This window comes from Spea bombifrons, chromosome 4, assembly GCF_027358695.1.
Source record: "Spea bombifrons isolate aSpeBom1 chromosome 4, aSpeBom1.2.pri, whole genome shotgun sequence".
Taxonomy (NCBI): Eukaryota; Metazoa; Chordata; class Amphibia; order Anura; family Pelobatidae; genus Spea; species Spea bombifrons.
The window spans coordinates 1,572,501-1,592,514 of record NC_071090.1 but is presented as its reverse complement, the minus strand read 5'-3'; the positions used below and the strand labels follow the sequence as shown (position 1 = coordinate 1,592,514).

Genomic DNA, 20,014 nt, shown 5'->3' with positions numbered 1-20,014 from the left:
GCCCCGCTCAGTGCGGACACTCCGACTGCCTGACAGCCGCGAGCTCATTGGCCGAGCGCAGGGCACTGGAGGCGGGGCCGCGGTGAATACAGCCAACCTGCCGCATGAAGGGCGGGGACAGGAACCAGGCGGTCACTCCCACTGCCCGCGATAGGAAAGAGTTGACCACGCCCTCTACCCAGTACGGCTTATACCTTGTGCGAGGCTCTGGTGGGAGAGCAGAATGGAACCAGAGCGGAACCGGTGCCCGGGTCACTGGACCGGCGTCACACACTACAAACCACTGCACGGGGAGTACCGGGACCATTATCAGACTGGTACAAACCGGTATACTGGCCCTCTGCCACCAGGCCACGGACTGCTCCAGTATGTGGTACAGGAACCAGTACACTGGACACGGAGACCAGTATAAACCAGTGCAGCCTCAGGCTGCTGAGGGGCTGACATACCCCCCCCCCCACAGCCTGGTATATAAACTGCTTCATGTCACTAACTGGTTACCCCGGGATACTCACAATATTAACCCTTCAAAAACAACACTCCTACTCAGGTCAAAAAATAAAACTAACTTTAAAAAGAAAACATTTAATAAATGATGGTAGTTTTTTCCTAAAAATCATCACTACAGCCGTCCGGTACATAAAGGGTTTCTTAGTTTCTTTTTACTATTATTTACTAAATTAAGAGTGCCCCCCCCCAGGCCTGGCCATAGGCTTGGGACCCCTGTTCCAAACTTCTCAAAAAGTGAAAGACATGAGCGAACAAATAGCGCAAAACAGAATTAGTGAATATTTCACCGCGACAAAAAATGCGCTGGTTACAAAACATTTGGCTGCTAATTTTTTTATTATTTTTTTCTATTAAAAAAAAGAAAATTGGAATTATATATATTTTTTAAATGCTGTTAAATTTTTTTTACTTGCATTTTGAGTTATGTGTCCTATTTCCAGCAGTTTCCCTCTTTTTTATATATATATATATATATTCCCCCCCCTCCCTGGCTAGGAAGGGGTTAATTCGGTGCCATTGTCAGGGCCCCTTTTCTTCTCTGTTGATTCAGTGGCTGCTTCCGAGACAGAAATGGCTACTCGCAAACTAAAGGAAAATAAAGGAGCTTTGAAGAAAAACCTTGCCTGTGGGTTACCGTGGTAACGGGTCTTTTTTTTTTTTAATGATGAGAAAAGTTTTTGCCTCTTTTTTTTTTTTTGAGGGGTCCTGTTTGTAACGAATCGAGATCGGCGGCCGCCCCGTCTTCAGCGCCAGTCGCTCTTTTCCGGACGTTCGACGGCGCAACGCAGAGGGGATGTTTATCTGCTTTTAAGGAAATTTTTTTAGGGGTAGAAAATATTTATAAAAGTTAACTAATACAAATTTTTACTGATAATTTTTTTTATGCCTGTTCAGAGGTGAGATTTCACGGGTTAAGCCTTGTTTTTGATGGGTCCTAGAACCTTCCGGCAGATCGGCCCCATCCGGCCCCCGTCTAGTCGCCCGTTTCTCCTGCTGTAAAGACTCAAACCTTAGTCAGTCATCGATCTCGTCTTAGATTCAGGAGCCGTATGTCTATCCCATGCATGTTTAATCCCCTCACTGTATTACCCTCTACCACTTCTGCTGGGAGGCTGCTCCACTTATCTACCACTCTCTCAGTGTAAAGAAGTAAAGCTTCTGATCTGCTGGCAGATTTGAAATCGGAAATCGGTCCCACTGAGCTCTGTCTCTTTATTTGTATAGTTAAAATGCAGAAAATTTGGTCCGGCGACCCCCTAGCGCCAATCTAGAGGCCAGTGGCTGATAGGGCCAGAAATTTGCCGCCCTAGTGGCAGATCAAGCCCTGCAAGGTGTATAAGGACATAATCGAGTGGCCTTAAAGTGCAGGGCTCTCCGTGGCGGAATATGACGGCGATATATAAATAATAATAACACATTGTACAGCGCTGAGGAGTATGACGGCGATATATAAATAATAATAACACACATTGTACAGCGCTGCGGAGTATGACGGCGATATATAAATAATAATAACACACATTGTACAGCGCTGCGGAGTATGACGGCGATATATAAATAATAATAACACACATTGTACAGCGCTGTGGAGTATGACGGCGATATATAAATAATAATAACACACATTGTACAGCGCTGTGGAGTATGACGGCGATATATAAATAATAATAACACACATTGTACAGCGCTGCGGAGTATGACGGCGATATATAAATAATAATAACACACATTGTACAGCGCTGCGGAGTATGACGGCGATATATAAATAATAATAACACACATTGTACAGCGCTGCGGAGTATGACGGCGATATATAAATAATAATAACACACATTGTACAGCGCTGCGGAGTATGACGGCGATATATAAATAATAATAATAACACATTGTACAGCGCTGCGGAGTATGACGGCGATATATAAATAATAATAACACATTGTACAGCGCTGAGGAGTATGACGGCGATATATAAATAATAATAACACACATTGTACAGCGCTGCGGAGTATGACGGCGATATATAAATAATAATAACACACATTGTACAGCGCTGCGGAGTATGACGGCGATATATAAATAATAATAACACATTGTACAGCGCTGCGGAGTATGACGGCTATATATAAATAATAATAATAACACATTGTACAGCGCTGCGGAGTATGACGGCGATATATAAATAATAATAACACACATTGTACAGCGCTGCGGAGTATGACGGCGATATATAAATAATAATAACACATTGTACAGCGCTGCGGAGTATGACGGCGATATATAAATAATAATAACACACATTGTACAGCGCTGTGGAGTATGACGGCGATATATAAATAATAATAATAACACACATTGTACAGCGCTGCGGAGTATGACGGCGATATATAAATAATAATAACACACATTGTACAGCGCTGCGGAGTATGACGGCGATATATAAATAATAATAATAACACATTGTACAGCGCTGCGGAGTATGACGGCGATATATAAATAATAATAACACACATTGTACATCGCTGCGGAGTATGACGGCGATATATAAATAATAATAACACATTGTACAGCGCTGCGGAGTATGACGGCGATATATAAATAATAATAATAACACACATTGTACAGCGCTGCGGAGTATGACGGCGATATATAAATAATAATAATAACACACATTGTACAGCGCTGCGGAGTATGACGGCGATATATAAATAATAATAACACACATTGTACAGCGCTGCGGAGTATGACGGCGATATATAAATAATAATAACACACATTGTACAGCGCTGCGGAGTATGACGGCGATATATAAATAATAATAATAACACACATTGTACAGCGCCGCGGAGTATGACGGCGATATATAAATAATAATAACACACATTGTACAGCGCTGCGGAGTATGACGGCGATATATAAATAATAATAATAACACACATTGTACAGCGCTGCGGAGTATGACGGCGATATATAAATAATAATAACACACATTGTACAGCGCTGCGGAGTATGACGGCGATATATAAATAATAATAACACATTGTACAGCGCTGCGGAGTATGACGGCGATATATAAATAATAATAACACATTGTACAGCGCTGCGGAGTATGACGGCGATATATAAATAATAATAACACACATTGTACAGCGCTGCGGAGTATGACGGCGATATATAAATAATAATAACACATTGTACAGCGCTGCGGAGTATGACGGCGATATATAAATAATAATAATAACACACATTGTACAGCGCTGCGGAGTATGACGGCGATATATAAATAATAATAACACATTGTACAGCGCTGAGGAGTATGACGGCGATATATAAATAATAATAACACACATTGTACAGCGCTGTGGAGTATGACGGCGATATATAAATAATAATAACACACATTGTACAGCGCTGCGGAGTATGACGGCGATATATAAATAATAATAACACATTGTACAGCGCTGCGGAGTATGACGGCTATATATAAATAATAATAATAACACATTGTACAGCGCTGCGGAGTATGACGGCGATATATAAATAATAATAACACATTGTACAGCGCTGCGGAGTATGACGGTGATATATAAATAATAATAATAACACATTGTACAGCGCTGCGGAGTATGACGGCGATATATAAATAATAATAACACATTGTACAGCGCTGCGGAGTATGACGGCGATATATAAATAATAATAATAACACATTGTACAGCGCTGCGGAGTATGACGGCGATATATAAATAATAATAATAACACATTGTACAGCGCTGCGGAGTATGACGGCGATATATAAATAATAATAACACATTGTACAGCGCTGCGGAGTATGACGGCGATATATAAATAATAATAACACACATTGTACAGCGCTGTGGAGTATGACGGCGATATATAAATAATAATAATAACACACATTGTACAGCGCTGCGGAGTATGACGGCGATATATAAATAATAATAACACACATTGTACAGCGCTGCGGAGTATGACGGCGATATATAAATAATAATAATAACACATTGTACAGCGCTGCGGAGTATGACGGTGATATATAAATAATAACAACACACATTGTACAGCGCTGCGGAGTATGACGGCGATATATAAATAATAATAACACACATTGTACAGCGCTGCGGAGTATGACGGCGATATATAAATAATAATAACACATTGTACAGCGCTGCGGAGTATGACGGCGATATATAAATAATAATAATAACACATTGTACAGCGCTGCGGAGTATGACGGCGATATATAAATAATAATAATAACACACATTGTACAGCGCTGCGGAGTATGACGGCGATATATAAATAATAATAACACATTGTACAGCGCTGCGGAGTATGACGGCGATATATAAATAATAATAACACACATTGTACAGCGCTGCGGAGTATGACGGCGATATATAAATAATAATAACACACATTGTACAGCGCTGCGGAGTATGACGGTGATATATAAATAATAATAACACACATTGTACAGCGCTGCGGAGTATGACGGCGATATATAAATAATAACACACATTGTACAGCGCTGCGGAGTATGACGGCGATATATAAATAATAATAACACACATTGTACAGCGCTGCGGAGTATGACGGTGATATATAAATAATAATAACACATTGTACAGCGCTGCGGAGTATGACGGCGATATATAAATAATAATAATAACACACATTGTACAGCGCTGCGGAGTATGACGGCGATATATAAATAATAATAATAACACACATTGTACAGCGCTGCGGAGTATGACGGTGATATATAAATAATAATAATAACACACATTGTACAGCGCTGCGGAGTATGACGGCGATATATAAATAATAATAATAACACATTGTACAGCGCTGCGGAGTATGACGGCGATATATAAATAATAATAATAACACATTGTACAGCGCTGCGGAGTATGACGGCGATATATAAATAATAATAATAACACATTGTACAGCGCTGCGGAGTATGACGGCGATATATAAATAATAATAACACACATTGTACATCGCTGCGGAGTATGACGGCGATATATAAATAATAATAACACATTGTACAGCGCTGCGGAGTATGACGGCGATATATAAATAATAATAATAACACACATTGTACAGCGCTGCGGAGTATGACGGCGATATATAAATAATAATAATAACACACATTGTACAGCGCTGCGGAGTATGACGGCGATATATAAATAATAATAACACACATTGTACAGCGCTGCGGAGTATGACGGCGATATATAAATAATAATAACACACATTGTACAGCGCTGCGGAGTATGACGGCGATATATAAATAATAATAATAACACACATTGTACAGCGCCGCGGAGTATGACGGCGATATATAAATAATAATAACACACATTGTACAGCGCTGCGGAGTATGACGGCGATATATAAATAATAATAATAACACACATTGTACAGCGCTGCGGAGTATGACGGCGATATATAAATAATAATAACACACATTGTACAGCGCTGCGGAGTATGACGGCGATATATAAATAATAATAACACATTGTACAGCGCTGCGGAGTATGACGGCGATATATAAATAATAATAATAACACACATTGTACAGCGCTGCGGAGTATGACGGCGATATAAATAATAATAACACACATTGTACATTATATTTAGAATGGATGCTGCCATCTTGTGGTGAATGGGTGGCACTGCAGCCCCCGTCTGGCTTTACAGCCTCTTCTTTTGTTGAGCTACAATTATTATTATTATGTTTTATTTATATAGCAACAACAATTCCTGCAGCACTTCTTACAGTCCCTACATTCAAAACCAGGACTGACAAACAATCAGATACATTAGGCTTACAGGCTTACAATCTAGAAAGATGGCCATTAGATGCCTGGGAACTCGCAGGGCTCTCGAGCCTCGGGGTTTTTGTCTCAGGGATCATATATAAGACCCCCAGTTGGTGCTTTTGCTCCCAGTATGTTATGGTTGATACCTCTGCTTGAATTCAGGTGACTTAATTAAATGCATCTTTAAATAATGGCAAGTCAAGGTTTCCATGACGACCGGTATTAGAGCCATTTGGGTAACATTTGGGGAGTCGCTACATAGAATCTTCTCGATGGACTATTAGAGGGTTAATAGTTAAGTTCCCTGGTATGGGCATTAGGGGCAGAAAGAGGGGTAACAGTGAAGGAGAGAGGGGCAGAAGGGTTTGGGGACCAAAGAGGGACTGGACGGGGACACACGGGGGTCTGCTGGGGTTATATGAGTGTTTCTCACGCCAGACAGTTGCATTCTTTTGTGTTTTTATTCCCTAAAACGTTGAATTCTGTGTTAGATTTTTGGGCAGCCGGCTCCTCGGACGGAATCTTCGGAGAACCAAATCCGGGTTTTTCTAGGAACCGCTTTCAAAAAAAATAAAACGCGCCGGCCGTAAAAGTCTGGCTTTAATAAAGCGGAGCAGCCGTTCCCCGTCGGGCGTCTCGGGGTCGTCGGGATTCTATCCGCCCACCGCAAATTTCTCTCAAATTATCGCAGAAAGAGATACATCTGAAAATACTATTTTCCAGAGCATGAACTCGTTAAAAAAACAGAAACGCAATTATTTTCCAATAAAGAGCTTCCTCCAAAATAATGCCGGGGAATGGGGGGGGGCCGAGCCCCCGCACCTAAAATACGACTTTTACCAACGCAGCCAGCGCGGGATAAGGAGAACGCGGCCGAGTATTCACCCAGCGAAAGGGGCAATAAATTTAACGGCAGCCAGGAGTCCCCGGGGTTCCTAGACAGATCCGGTTCCCGGCTCGCGCATGCACTCGGTTATTAGGGTGACAGAGGAGTTACTTGCGGGACGTTCCGCCGACAGGCAGCCACCTTGGTCGCCTATATATTAGAGGCAGCTCTGACTTAGTAGCCCCAGTTGGGAAAGCTACCCCCTTGTATTTGCCCCTTTGGCCAAACACCTATATAATCTCCCCCCCCCCAGTCAGCGCCAGCACTGGCTCAGCGAACATTGCGGGAGGTCTTACGAGACCCCCTGTGCGTACGGGCGGAATACCCTCCCATTTATTGCAATGGGATAACCTTCCTGCCACTGATTGGCTACTTGAAGCAGCCAATCAGTGAGAACATTACTTAGACCATGGGTGAGGAGGGCAGCTGCAGCTTCCAAGCTAGAGGCTGACTATATACTTTACAGTTAACCCCATCAGGGAAGAACGGGGGTCATCGCAAGATCCTTGGAAGGAAAGACGGGGAAATAGTCAAGCTCGCAGCTTTGGTTCCAGAGCTTGGCTCTGAAGCTTGCACTCTATCTCGCGCAGTCAGGCGTTCCCGCTGGAGTCTCTGCCCAAACGTTTGATCGCGAGGAGCTGGAAGGTTCCACGCCCGGCGGGAATCGTCTCGTTCGGCATCCGCAGCCGGATACATAAAAGTCCATTACGGGTATTTGGCGCATTTCCTGCGATACATTAACGAGTAAACAAAAATATCTCATCAATAACGATGAATAATGCATCCCCCCCCCGCATCCGGGTAATGCGCTGAGAGTCAAGGTCACAGAAACGCTGCCGGTCGTCAAGGCTGCGACTCCTGTGGGCTGCGCCGGCACCGAACCACCCGACGACCACGCGGGGCTCAGACAGAAACACATCCGGGAGCCGCGGCCTGCAGAGGGACGATCAGCGACATCATGATTAGAATATAAGGGGTTAAAAACTAATCTTCCCCCCTTTCAGTGACACCAGGAAAATAGCCTAAGAGATCCCCCCCATAATACCCCCAGCCCTGTATACAGTAATATAACCCCCAGCGCTGTATACAGTAATATAACCCCCCAGCGCTGTATACAGTAATATAACCCCCAGCGCTGTATACAGTAATATAACCCCCCAGCGCTGTATACAGTAATATAACCCCCAGCGCTGTATACAGTAATATAACCCCCGGCGCTGTATACAGTAATATAACCCCCAGCGCTGTATACAGTAATATAACCCCCCAGCGCTGTATACAGTAATATAACCCCCAGCGCTGTATACAGTAATATAACCCCCCAGCGCTGTATACAGTAATATAACCCCCAGCGCTGTATACAGTAATATAACCCCCGGCGCTGTATACAGTAATAAAACCCCCAGCACTGTATACAGTAATATAACCCCCAGCGCTGTATACAGTAATATAACCCCCGGCACTGTATACAGTAATATAACCCCCAGCACTGTATACAGTAATATAACCCCCAGCGCTGTATACAGTAATATAACCCCCAACGCTGTATACAGTAATATAACCCCCAGCACTGTATACAGTAATATAACCCCCAGCGCTGTATACAGTAATATAACCCCCAGCGCTGTATACAGTAATATAACCCCCAGCGCTGTATACAGTAATATAACCCCCAGCGCTGTATACAGTAATATAACCCCCCAGCGCTGTATACAGTAATATAACCCCCCAGCGCTGTATAAAGTAATATAACCCCCAGCGCTGTATACAGTAATATAACCCCCCAGCGCTGTATACAGTAATATAACCCCCCAGCGCTGTATACAGTAATATAACCCCCCAGCGCTGTATACAGTAATATAACCCCCAGCGCTGTATACAGTAATATAACCCCCCCAGCGCTGTATACAGTAATATAACCCCCCAGCGCTGTATACAGTAATATAACCCCCCAGCACTGTATACAGTAATATAACCCACCAGCGCTGTATACAGTAATACCCCCCCAGTGCTGTATACAGTAATATAACCCCCCAGCACTGTATACAGTAATATAACCCACCAGCGCTGTATACAGTAATACCGCCCCAGCACTGTATACAGTAATATAACCCCCAGCACTGTATACAGTAATATAACCCCCAGCGCTGTATACAGTAATATAACCCCCGGCGCTGTATACAGTAATATAACCCCCAGCGCTGTATACAGTAATATAACCCCCAGCGCTGTATACAGTAATATAACCCCCCAGCGCTGTATACAGTAATATAACCCCCCAGCGCTGTATACAGTAATATAACCCCCCAGCGCTGTATACAGTAATATACCCCCCCAGCGCTGTATACAGTAATATAACCCCCAGCACTGTATACAGTAATATAACCCCCAGCGCTGTATACAGTAATATAACCCCCAGCGCTGTATACAGTAATATAACCCCCCAGCGCTGTATACAGTAATATAACCCCCAGCGCTGTATACAGTAATATAACCCCCAGCACTGTATACAGTAATATAACCCCCAGCACTGTATACAGTAATATAACCCCCAGCGCTGTATACAGTAATATAACCCCCCCAGCACTGTATACAGTAATATAACCCCAGCGCTATATACAGTAATATAACCCCCAGCGCTGTATACAGTAATATAACCCCCAGCACTGTATACAGTAATATAACCCCCCAGCGCTGTATACAGTAATATAACCCCCAGCGCTGTATACAGTAATATAACCCCCAGCGCTGTATACAGTAATATAACCCCAGCGCTGTATACAGTAATATAACCCCCCAGCGCTGTATACAGTAATATAACCCCCAGCGCTGTATACAGTAATATAACCCCCAGCGCTGTATACAGTAATATAACCCCCAGCACTGTATACAGTAATATAACCCCCAGCACTGTATACAGTAATATAACCCCCAGCGCTGTATACAGTAATATAACCCCCAGCGCTGTATACAGTAATATAACCCCCAGCACTGTATACAGTGATATAACCCCCAGCGCTGTATACAGTGATATAACCCCCAGCGCTGTATACAGTAATATAACCCCCAGCTCTGTATACAGTAATATAACCCCCAGCGCTGTATACAGTAATATAACCCCCCAGCGCTGTATACAGTAATATAACCCCCCAGCGCTGTATACAGTAATATAACCCCCAGCACTGTATACAGTAATATAACCCCCAGCGCTGTATACAGTAATATAACCCCCAGCGCTGTATACAGTAATATAACCCCCAGCGCTGTATACAGTAATATAACCCCCAGCACTGTATACAGTAATATAACCCCCAGCGCTGTATACAGTAATATAACCCCAGCGCTGTATACAGTAATATAACCCCCAGCGCTGTATACAGTAATATAACCCCCAGCGCTGTATACAGTAATATAACCCCCAGCACTGTATACAGTAATATAACCCCCAGCGCTGTATACAGTAATATAACCCCCCAGCGCTGTATACAGTAATATAACCCCCAGCGCTGTATACAGTAATATAACCCCCAGCACTGTATACAGTAATATAACCCCCAGCACTGTATACAGTAATATAACCCCCAGCGCTGTATACAGTAATATAACCCCCAGCGCTGTATACAGTAATATAACCCCCAGCACTGTATACAGTAATATAACCCCCCAGCGGGTTTGGAGAGTGTCAGGAATGTTTATTATTCTTTTAGATGAATGTATTTCATGTCTTTGGTAAAATCCGAGCTACCAGATGTTTATTTTATTTCCGATCGGCTGCGATGGAATCTCTGCTGCACAAACAACGTTTCATTTTGGGGCAATATTTTTCTTCCTCGGATTGAAGCAACGGCGTGCGCGATGTCAGAGAGAACATTAATACAGGGCCCCAAACCTCTGATGTCCCTCTTTCCTCTCTTGATGCCTCTGTTTCCTCTTCTGATGCTCCTCTGTCATCCTCCAATGCCCTCTTACCTCTCTCTCCTCCCCTGATGCCCTCATTTTGTCCCCCTGATGCCCTTCTCTCCTCCCCTCTTTCCTCCTCTTGTGTCCCCATTTCCCACCCTGTGCCCCTTTTTCCCCCTGATGCCCCTCTCTTTCCTCCCCTTCTTCCCCTCTCTCCTCCCCTGAGGAGCGTTTCATTTACTCTGCAAACTTCATATACGATGCAGCTGGTTTTCAGATAAACTTTTTCCTCCCCACCTTAAGCAGACAGTGGATATCCATTTCCCAAGCGCCTATTGGCTGGGACCATCTCCGGTGATTCGACTTTTTTTTTTAACCATTTTCCTAAATTTTACGAATTATAATTAAATTGTAAGTTATTATCACCGGAATCTTCTAAAGGAGAGGACCCCGAGACTCTAGAACTATTAACCCTTTAATCGCCCATCGTGAAGATTCTATGTCACGACTCCCCAAATGTGTTACCCAAATGGCTCTAATAACAGTCGTCATGGAAACCCTAACTTGTTATTATTGCAGGTTACACTTAATTGTGTCACCTGCATTCAAGCAGGGATATCAGCCATAACATATTGGGAGCAAAAACACCAACTGGGAGTCTGATATATGATCCCAGCGGGGGAGAATAGGAAGGAGTCAGACTGTGTGACCCCCAGAATCTGCCTCTTCACCCCGAGACTGGGGCAAAAACCCCGAGAGTTCCCGGCTTTCATATGACAAATCATCACTTAACATTAATGTATATTTTCCGAACACTCTGAGACTTTCCAATTGAGAACAGATTTCCCCAAAGCTATTCCGACTTCATCACATTATCCCGGCGACAGCTCGGGGAAAATACACAGCAGTCTCCGCTTCGACAATCGAATCTTTCTTTTGGCAGAAAGGAGGAATTTTTGTCTCTTTCTTGTGAGAAGGTTCTGTGAATCCATTATATACCCGGCCGGCGAATCCGAGTCACCGACGGCACAAAGCAGAGCGAATCCGACTGAATCCTAATCCTGAATCCTACCGGAATCTAAAGAACCCGGAAACGAGGGGTTCAGGCAAAATCGTTACCATTCCATGCGGGGGGGGGAGCTCGGCGTGGATTCTTTCTCCACGCACTTTGAAAGGGTTAAAATAAAAAAAATTCTATTAATCTAAAAATGTAGAATGTGTGTGTGTGTACAGTGTGTACAGTATATATATATATATATGTGTGTGTGTGTGTGTATATATATATATATATGTGTGTGTGTGTGTGTACAGTATATATATGTGTGTACAGTATATATATATGTGTGTGTGCAGTATATATATATATATATGTGTGTGTGTGTGTGTGTACAGTATATATATATATGTGTGTGTGTGTACAGTATATATATATATGTGTGTGTGTGTGTGTACAGTATATATATGTGTGTACAGTATATATATATGTGTGTGCAGTATATATATATATATATGTGTGTGTGTGTGTGTGTGTACAGTATATATATATGTGTGTGTGTGTGTGTATATATATATATATGTGTGTGTGTGTGTGTGTACAGTATATATATGTGTGTACAGTATATATATATGTGTGTGTGCAGTATATATATATATATATGTGTGTGTGTGTGTGTGTACAGTATATATATATATGTGTGTGTGTGTACAGTATATATATATATGTGTGTGTGTGTGTGTACAGTATATATATGTGTGTACAGTATATATATATGTGTGTGCAGTATATATATATATATATGTGTGTGTGTGTGTGTGTGTACAGTATATATATATGTGTGTGTGTGTGTGTGTACAGTATATATATATGTGTGTGTGCAGTATATATATATACATATGTGTGTGTGTGTACAGTATATATATATATGTGTGTGTGTGTACAATATATATAAGTGTGTACAGTATATATACATGTATGTGTACAGTATATATATGTGTGTGTACAGTATATATATATATATATGTGTGTGTGTGTGTGTACAGTATATATACCGGTATATATGTGTGTGTACAGTATATATATATATATATATATATGTGTGTACAGTATATATGTGTGTGTGTGTGTGTACAATATATATAAGTGTGTACAGTATATATACATGTATGTGTACAGTATATATATATGTGTGTGTACAGTATATATATATATATATATGTGTGTGTGTGTGTGTGTGTGTACAGTATATATATGTGTGTACAGTATATATATGTGTGTGTGTACAGTATATAAATATATATATGTGTGTGTGTGTACAGTATATATACCGGTATATATGTGTGTGTACAGTATATATATATATATATGTGTGTGTGTACAGTATATATGTGAGTGTGTGTACAATATATATAAGTGTGTACAGTATATATACATGTATGTGTACAGTATATATATATGTGTGTGTACAGTATATATATATGTGTGTGTGTGTACAGTATATATACCGGTATATATGTGTGTGTACAGTATATATATATGTGTGTCTGTGTACAATATATATAAGTGCGTACAGTATATATACATGTATGTGTACAGTATATATATGTGTGTGTACAGTATATATATATATATGTGTGTGTGTGTACAGTATATATACCGGTATATATGTGTGTGTGTGTGTATCTTGTTGCTTTGCTGCCATCTACTGGATAATAGTAAGAATGCAGCGCTAAGGTATGAAACACACATTATATTGCCAAAAGTATTGGGACGCCTGCCCATTACACCAACAGGGTTTTGATGACATCACATTCTAAATACACAGACATTAATATGAAGTCATCCCCTCCTTTGCAGATATAACGGCTTCCGCTCTCCTGGGAAGGGTTTCCACAAGATTTTGGGGAGTTTCCGTGGGATTTTTGCCCGTTCATCCAGTAGAGCGTTTGTCATGTCAGGCGCTGATCATCCCAAACGTGACCGACGGGGCTGAGGTCGGGGCTCTGTGTGTCTGACGGTGACATTTAATGCACATCACAGGACGCTGCGGCAGGGAGGGAGTGTGGAGTGAAGTCAGGGCTCCACGCGGTACGGGGGAGCAGGCAAGCTACATTGATGAAGGGCGAGGGAGCGAGCGAGAGTGTGTGTTAGTGTATGATGTTAGTATGTGTTAATGTGTGATGTCAGTGAGTGTGTGTTAGTATAGCAGTGATCCACTGGTAGAGCGAGCAGGTGTTAGAGCGAGCGGGTATTAGAGTGAGTGTGTGACAGAGTGAGCAGGTGGTAGAGTAAGTGTGTGGTAGAGTGAGTGGGTGTCAGAGAGTGAATGTGTGGTAGAGTGAGCGGGTGTCAGAGAGTGAGTGTGTGGTAGAGTGAGCGGGTGTCAGAGAGTGAATGTGTGGTAGAGTGAGCGGGTGTCAGAGAGTGAGTGGTAGAGTGAGCGGGTGTCAGAGAGTGAGTGGTAGAGTGAGCGGGTGTCAGAGAGTGAGTGGTAGAGCGAGCGGGTGTCAGAGAGTGAGTGTGTGGTAGAGTGAGCGGGTGTCAGAGAGTGAGCGAGTGTCAGAGAGTGAGCGAGTGTCAGAGAGTGAGCGGGTGTCAGAGAGTGAGTGTGTGGTAGAGTGAGCGGGTGTCAGAGAGTGAGTGAGTGGTAGAGCAAGCTATTGAAGCCGCTCTAATAAAGTGACTTTCAGGTAAAAGAGATTTTGGAGCAAACTTAGAGAACTGGATTTATCTCCATAGCCACCAAAGAAGGGCGGTAAATGGTGTTCTAAATTGGGTAACAGGGGTGGTGCTGAGCGCAGGGGCGTTTCCCTTTGGGTTCCGGGGGCGTTGCTCTTTACCCAGAGCCGCTGCTTTTGGGCGAAGGGGGCGTCGCCTTAGGGGCGTACAGGGGGCGTTGTTCTATGTGAGAGGGCCCTTGCTCTATGTGTAGGGTTCGTTGCCCTGCGTTAGGGGGCGTGTCAGTGTGCCGCCTCTCGGCGCTCCCATCATGCTCTGAGTGTTGCTCCGCCCAGCTCCCTTCAGCATGGCCGACCCGCTCCCTCCTCAGCAGGATGAGGATTACAGTCAGTTTGTTGCTCTGCACCGGGCGGCCCTCACCGCGTCCGGCGTGCCCCCGATCTACTGGGAGAGTCTGCACCGGAAGCTGCGGGGGGAGGTGAGTGGGAGCGGTGAGTGGGAGCGGTGAGTGGGCACGGGAATGGGAGCGGTGAGTGGGCACTGGAATGGCAGGACATGCACTGAGAGGGCAGGTGGCTGGGAGTGGTTACTGTGGAGTGTGAGTGGAGTATCTCCATAAACTGCTCTTCCTGTCATTATAAGGCAATAAAGTTGATTTAAAGCTCACAACCTCAGTCCTTTACTTTCTGCACCGCTCTGTATATCTGTGCAGGGCGCCGCCTCCCTGCGGCCGAGACATATGTGTCAAGACGCTAAGTTTGGAGCATTCTTCGTTTCCATGGTGACTGCTCCACATTTGGAACTCTGCCCCAGAATAGCTTTTTATACATAACCCCCCCCCTTTTTCATTGTGGTCAGTAGCCCGTGTCCGAGCGAGCCCACGGCACCGGGGCAGTGAGGGCAGCGCATGCGCGTCTCGGTTACTCCTGCCTCTGTTCTATACAATGCTGCAGAGAATAAACCGAAGGAAGCTTTTTATTGAAGCAACTCCTGCTATCCTCACCCTCGAGCTGCCGATTGCCCCGGGGTGGCGGCTGGCGGGGGGCATGTTTTGGCCACGGTAATGCCCTCTGCTCTGCCTACACCGCTGTTTGTTTTGCTGGGAGGGTTCAGCGGGTTCTGGCGTGTTGCTGGTCATGTGACCGGTAATCAGAGCCCCGGAGGGGGTGGTATTAAATAACGCGGGATCGCTCTGTGTCCTGACTTGTTCTATAAACGTCGGGGAGGATGATGTAACCGGCGCCCTGATCTCGGGGTATCTTGGCTCCGATGCACGCAGGAACTGCCCCGGGGCAGTTTCTCATTGGGGTACAAGTTGCCCAGCGGGTTTCTGGTGGTTGTTGATGTTTTTGTTGCCCCCGCTAGATATTCGATGCGGGGGAGACGTTCGGCATCATGCAGGTAGAGGAAGCCGAGGAGGAAGAAGAAGAAGAAGAAGAGGAGGAAGATCATAAAAAGAAACGAAATCCCGGCAACGAGCCGACATTCAAAGTCATCGTCACCAATGAAAGCGGCCTCCGGGCGTCGGATCCCGGCAGGTGAGCCCCGGCAGGCGGTGGGCTTTTCACTAACCCCTCGTCTTATTTCCCTCAAGATGTTATTTATAGAGTTTTCCAGCCTCCCGCAGCCTTTCTCTCTCTCTCTCTCTCTCTCTCTCTCTCCCCTCCCCTTCGACAGCCTTTCTCTCTCTCTCCCCTCCCCTTCGGCAGCCTTTCCCTCTCTCTCCCCTCCCCTTCGGCCGCCTTTCCCTCTCTCTCCCCTCCCCTTCGGCAGCCTTTCTCTCTCTCTCTCTCTCTCCCCCTCTGGCAGCCTTTCTCTCTCTCTGCCCCCCTTCCCCTCCAGCTGGCCCCCCTTCCCCTCCCGAAAGCATAAAAAGAGTACTTTAATGTGCAAAAAAAATATATAAAATAAATTGCTCAGGGAGAAGCTGCAGCTCCAGGGCGTACTTCCTCCCCGGGCTGTCCCGTGTATCGAGCGGCTGCTTATAACTTTTCCGCCTCCGTCTGCTTTGTTAGTATCTTCCTCATCGACCATGCGTGGACGTACCGCGTGGAACATGCGCGGCCCCAGCTCCTGCGCGTCCCCGGCCTCCTACACCGGATGGCGAACCTCATGGGCGTCGCGTTCCACGGGGAGGTCCCGGACGAGGGGGCGGTGGAGGAAGTGCTGAAGGAAATGTGGAAGTACAACCAAACGTACCGTCTTTCCCAGGGGGTAAGAGGGGGCGGCGGGGGCATTCTGGGCTATGGTCGTGTGGCTCTGTTGCCATATCAGCAGACAATGATTTGTGTTTGCGTGTAGTCGGCGGAGGAGAAGGTTCCCGTCTGGTACATCATGGACGAGTTTGGCTCCCGGATCCAGCATTCGGACGAGCCCACGGCCGGCACCGCGCCGCTGCTTTACATCCCTCAGCAAATGACCTACACGCTCCTGTGGCCCCTCCGAGACCTGGAGGACGGCGGTAAGCGTCGCAAAGTCCGAACCTGATGACATCACAGACTTAACTAGTGATGCAGCCGCATGACACACAACACCGCAGGGGAGCGCCACGGGGCCGATTAATTATCTATAGATGGAGCTAAGAACGGATCTAGCCAGGCTATAACATTCATATATCTGGATTACCGAGTCTCGTTCAGTATCTGCCGGGCGGTGTGGCGGTTACCAAGTCTCGCAGCGCGTTGAGCAGCATCACAGTGCATGCGCGGAGCAGTCGTGTTTGTAGGTTTACTAACCTAGAATAATGGCGTCTGTGCGATCAGCTGTGCATTAAACAAACCCCCCCCCCGCAGAGGAGGTGTCACGTGACTACACTTACGGAGAGACCGACCCGCTAATCCGGAGCAGTCTCCTCTTCCCGTGGCGGCCCGTCGACCTGAATCACGTCAGCTGTCACACCCCGGAGCCGCCGGATGCCTATTACCAGGTAGAGTCATTTACCAAATCACACGAGATCCAGAATCATCTCAGATTATTATCCCAGCTAATCCTTCTGTACCATGAGAGTGGTTGATGAGCGGAAGAGCTTCCCAGCAGAAGTGGTAGAGGGTAATACAGTGAGGGTATTAAACATGCATGGGATAGACATACGGCTCCCGAATCTAAGACGAGACCAACGACTGATTAAGGTTTGAGTCTTTACAGCAGGAGAAACGGGCGACTAGACGGGGGCCGGGTGGGGCCGATCTGCCGGAAGGTTCTGGGTTTCTATGTCATCATCATGGGGGGGGGTTCAGCTGCGCGACCGCCTAAAATCCAGTAAAGCGGCTGCGGGTAGCAGAGTTAGCTGTGTGGGGATAGAAGCCCCCGGGGGAGGCAGCGAGTTCTTTAGGTTTTTTTATGTTTTCTTGTTTATAATGTTTTTTTTGTTTGTTTTTTTTTGTTGTTTTTTTTTTTTCTTGATTTACAGGGAATTCTTGATGAAAACAAAGAAAGTTTGCCGGTTCCCATCGAGCCTCCGTTACCCGACAAGAGTAAAATCTTCAAGTGCGTCCCCCGCGGGTGATTTCTGTGACCCGACGCGCTCCGCGGCTCCTTTCATTCTTTGGCTTTTCTGGATTATTTCCAGATACTTTTTTTTAGAAAAAATAATCATCTTGGAAAAAAAAGCCTCGGTCGCGTTACGATTTATTCCTCCCCGCAGGGTTTTCACGGACATGCAGCAGGTGCTCGGCGGAGTGAATCACCCGCGTTTCCGCTTCACAGACAGCGAGCGAGACGCCGACGTTCTCTTTAACTTCTCCCACATCAAAGACTACAAGTGAGTGGCGGCCGGGGTCTCGCCGGCGGGGTCTCGCGCTCCGTAAAGCGAATGATGGGGGCCGTATAATGACAGCGCTCTCCCAGCGGCCCCGCGACGTGTTCCTATGGGGGGGGCGTTTCTCGGGGGGCCGCGCTTACACTTTGCTTGCTCTTTCTCGCAGGAGGCTGAGCGTGGAGAGACCCCACGTGCTGCTGAACCAGTTCCCCTGCGAGAGTCTCCTCACCGTGAAGGATTGCCTGGCGTCCGTGGCACGGCGGGCCGGTGGCCCCGAAGGTCCGAAGTGGCTCCCGCGCACCTTCAACCTAAAGACTGAACTCCCACAATTCATCAGTTACTTTAAGCAGCGCGAGCAGCGGTAAGGCAGCCATATTTAAAAAAAAAAAAAAAAAAAAATCGGGATCCGAACGATTATTCCTCCCCATTAATTTTTCAATCTCTCCTGTTAAGTGCGGGTAGTTACCAAATGGAAAGTGTTTTTGAGTAGTGCGTACAGTGCGTTGGTTAGCGGCAGCCTGGGGCGCAGGGGGAAGTGCTTTCCTTTGCTCACCGTGTCCCCATCCCTACAGCGGAGAAGACAATCACTGGATATGTAAGCCGTGGAACTTGGCCCGGAGCCTCGACACCCACGTGACCTCCAGCCTGCCGTACATCATCCGCCAGCGAGAGAGCTCGCCAAAGGTTAGCGCGGGGGCGGGGCGGCTCTCTGCGCGGGGGCGGCTCTCTATCCCGGCATTCGTCTTTATGCTCTTTAACTCTCTGCGGCTTCTTCCCCGACAGGTCGTCTCCAAGTACATCGAGGACCCCGTGCTCTTCCGGCGGGACGACGTGGGGATGGTGAAGTTCGATATCCGTTACGTGGTTCTGCTGAGGTCGCTGCGGCCCCTGAAGCTCTTCGCTTACAACGTCTTCTGGCTGCGCTTCGCCAACCGGTAACTCCCGGGGGCGCTGGGATCGGCTGCGGGGCGAGAGATCGCGTTACAGGAGAATCGGTTCTTCGGGGGCGGAATTAAACGCTCCTTCGAAGCAACGCCATAATGCGAGATAATCGGGTTAACGAGCGGGCGGGGAAAATATAATCTGGACGGAGGTACCCGACGCATAGCGCAGGGGTCCGGATCGAACGCGCCTTTCTCTAATCGTTTCCCTGTGGGGGGGCTTTTATTTCTCCCCGATAGGCCGTTTGCCCTCAACGAGCTGGATGATTACGAGAAGCATTTCACGGTCATGAATTACGCCCCCAACGTGGAGCTCAAACAGGTGAGACCCCCTGGGTACGGTACAGGGGGGTATATAACATGCGAGGAGATGTATAAAGAAAACGGGGGGGGGTTCTGCAGGATCGTTCCATGTGCAAGAAAGGGGGGGGCGCCACGAAAACGTCAGTCTATCCCTGTAACGCTTCTCTTTGCAGATTCACTGCGAGGAGTTCG

General features: G+C 45.8%; 1 protein-coding gene across 1 annotated transcript in view; it reads left to right on the top strand.

Moving 5' to 3' along the window:
• Nucleotides 1-15,125: 15,125 nt before the first annotated feature.
• TTLL12 (tubulin tyrosine ligase like 12) overlaps nt 15,126-20,014 on the top strand; it is a 6,084-nt gene continuing 1,195 nt past the window's right edge. Inside the window, exons 1-12 of the mRNA XM_053462760.1 lie at nt 15,126-15,299; nt 16,187-16,359; nt 16,837-17,035; nt 17,123-17,282; nt 17,614-17,747; nt 18,231-18,307; nt 18,465-18,581; nt 18,745-18,939; nt 19,151-19,262; nt 19,362-19,513; nt 19,760-19,841; nt 19,996-20,014. The exon at nt 19,996-20,014 is cut by the window's right edge and continues 50 nt beyond it. Coding sequence (XP_053318735.1) covers nt 15,168-15,299; nt 16,187-16,359; nt 16,837-17,035; nt 17,123-17,282; nt 17,614-17,747; nt 18,231-18,307; nt 18,465-18,581; nt 18,745-18,939; nt 19,151-19,262; nt 19,362-19,513; nt 19,760-19,841; nt 19,996-20,014 — 1,552 coding nt within the window. The 5' untranslated portion in view covers nt 15,126-15,167. The remainder of the gene's footprint in view (nt 15,300-16,186; nt 16,360-16,836; nt 17,036-17,122; nt 17,283-17,613; nt 17,748-18,230; nt 18,308-18,464; nt 18,582-18,744; nt 18,940-19,150; nt 19,263-19,361; nt 19,514-19,759; nt 19,842-19,995) is intronic.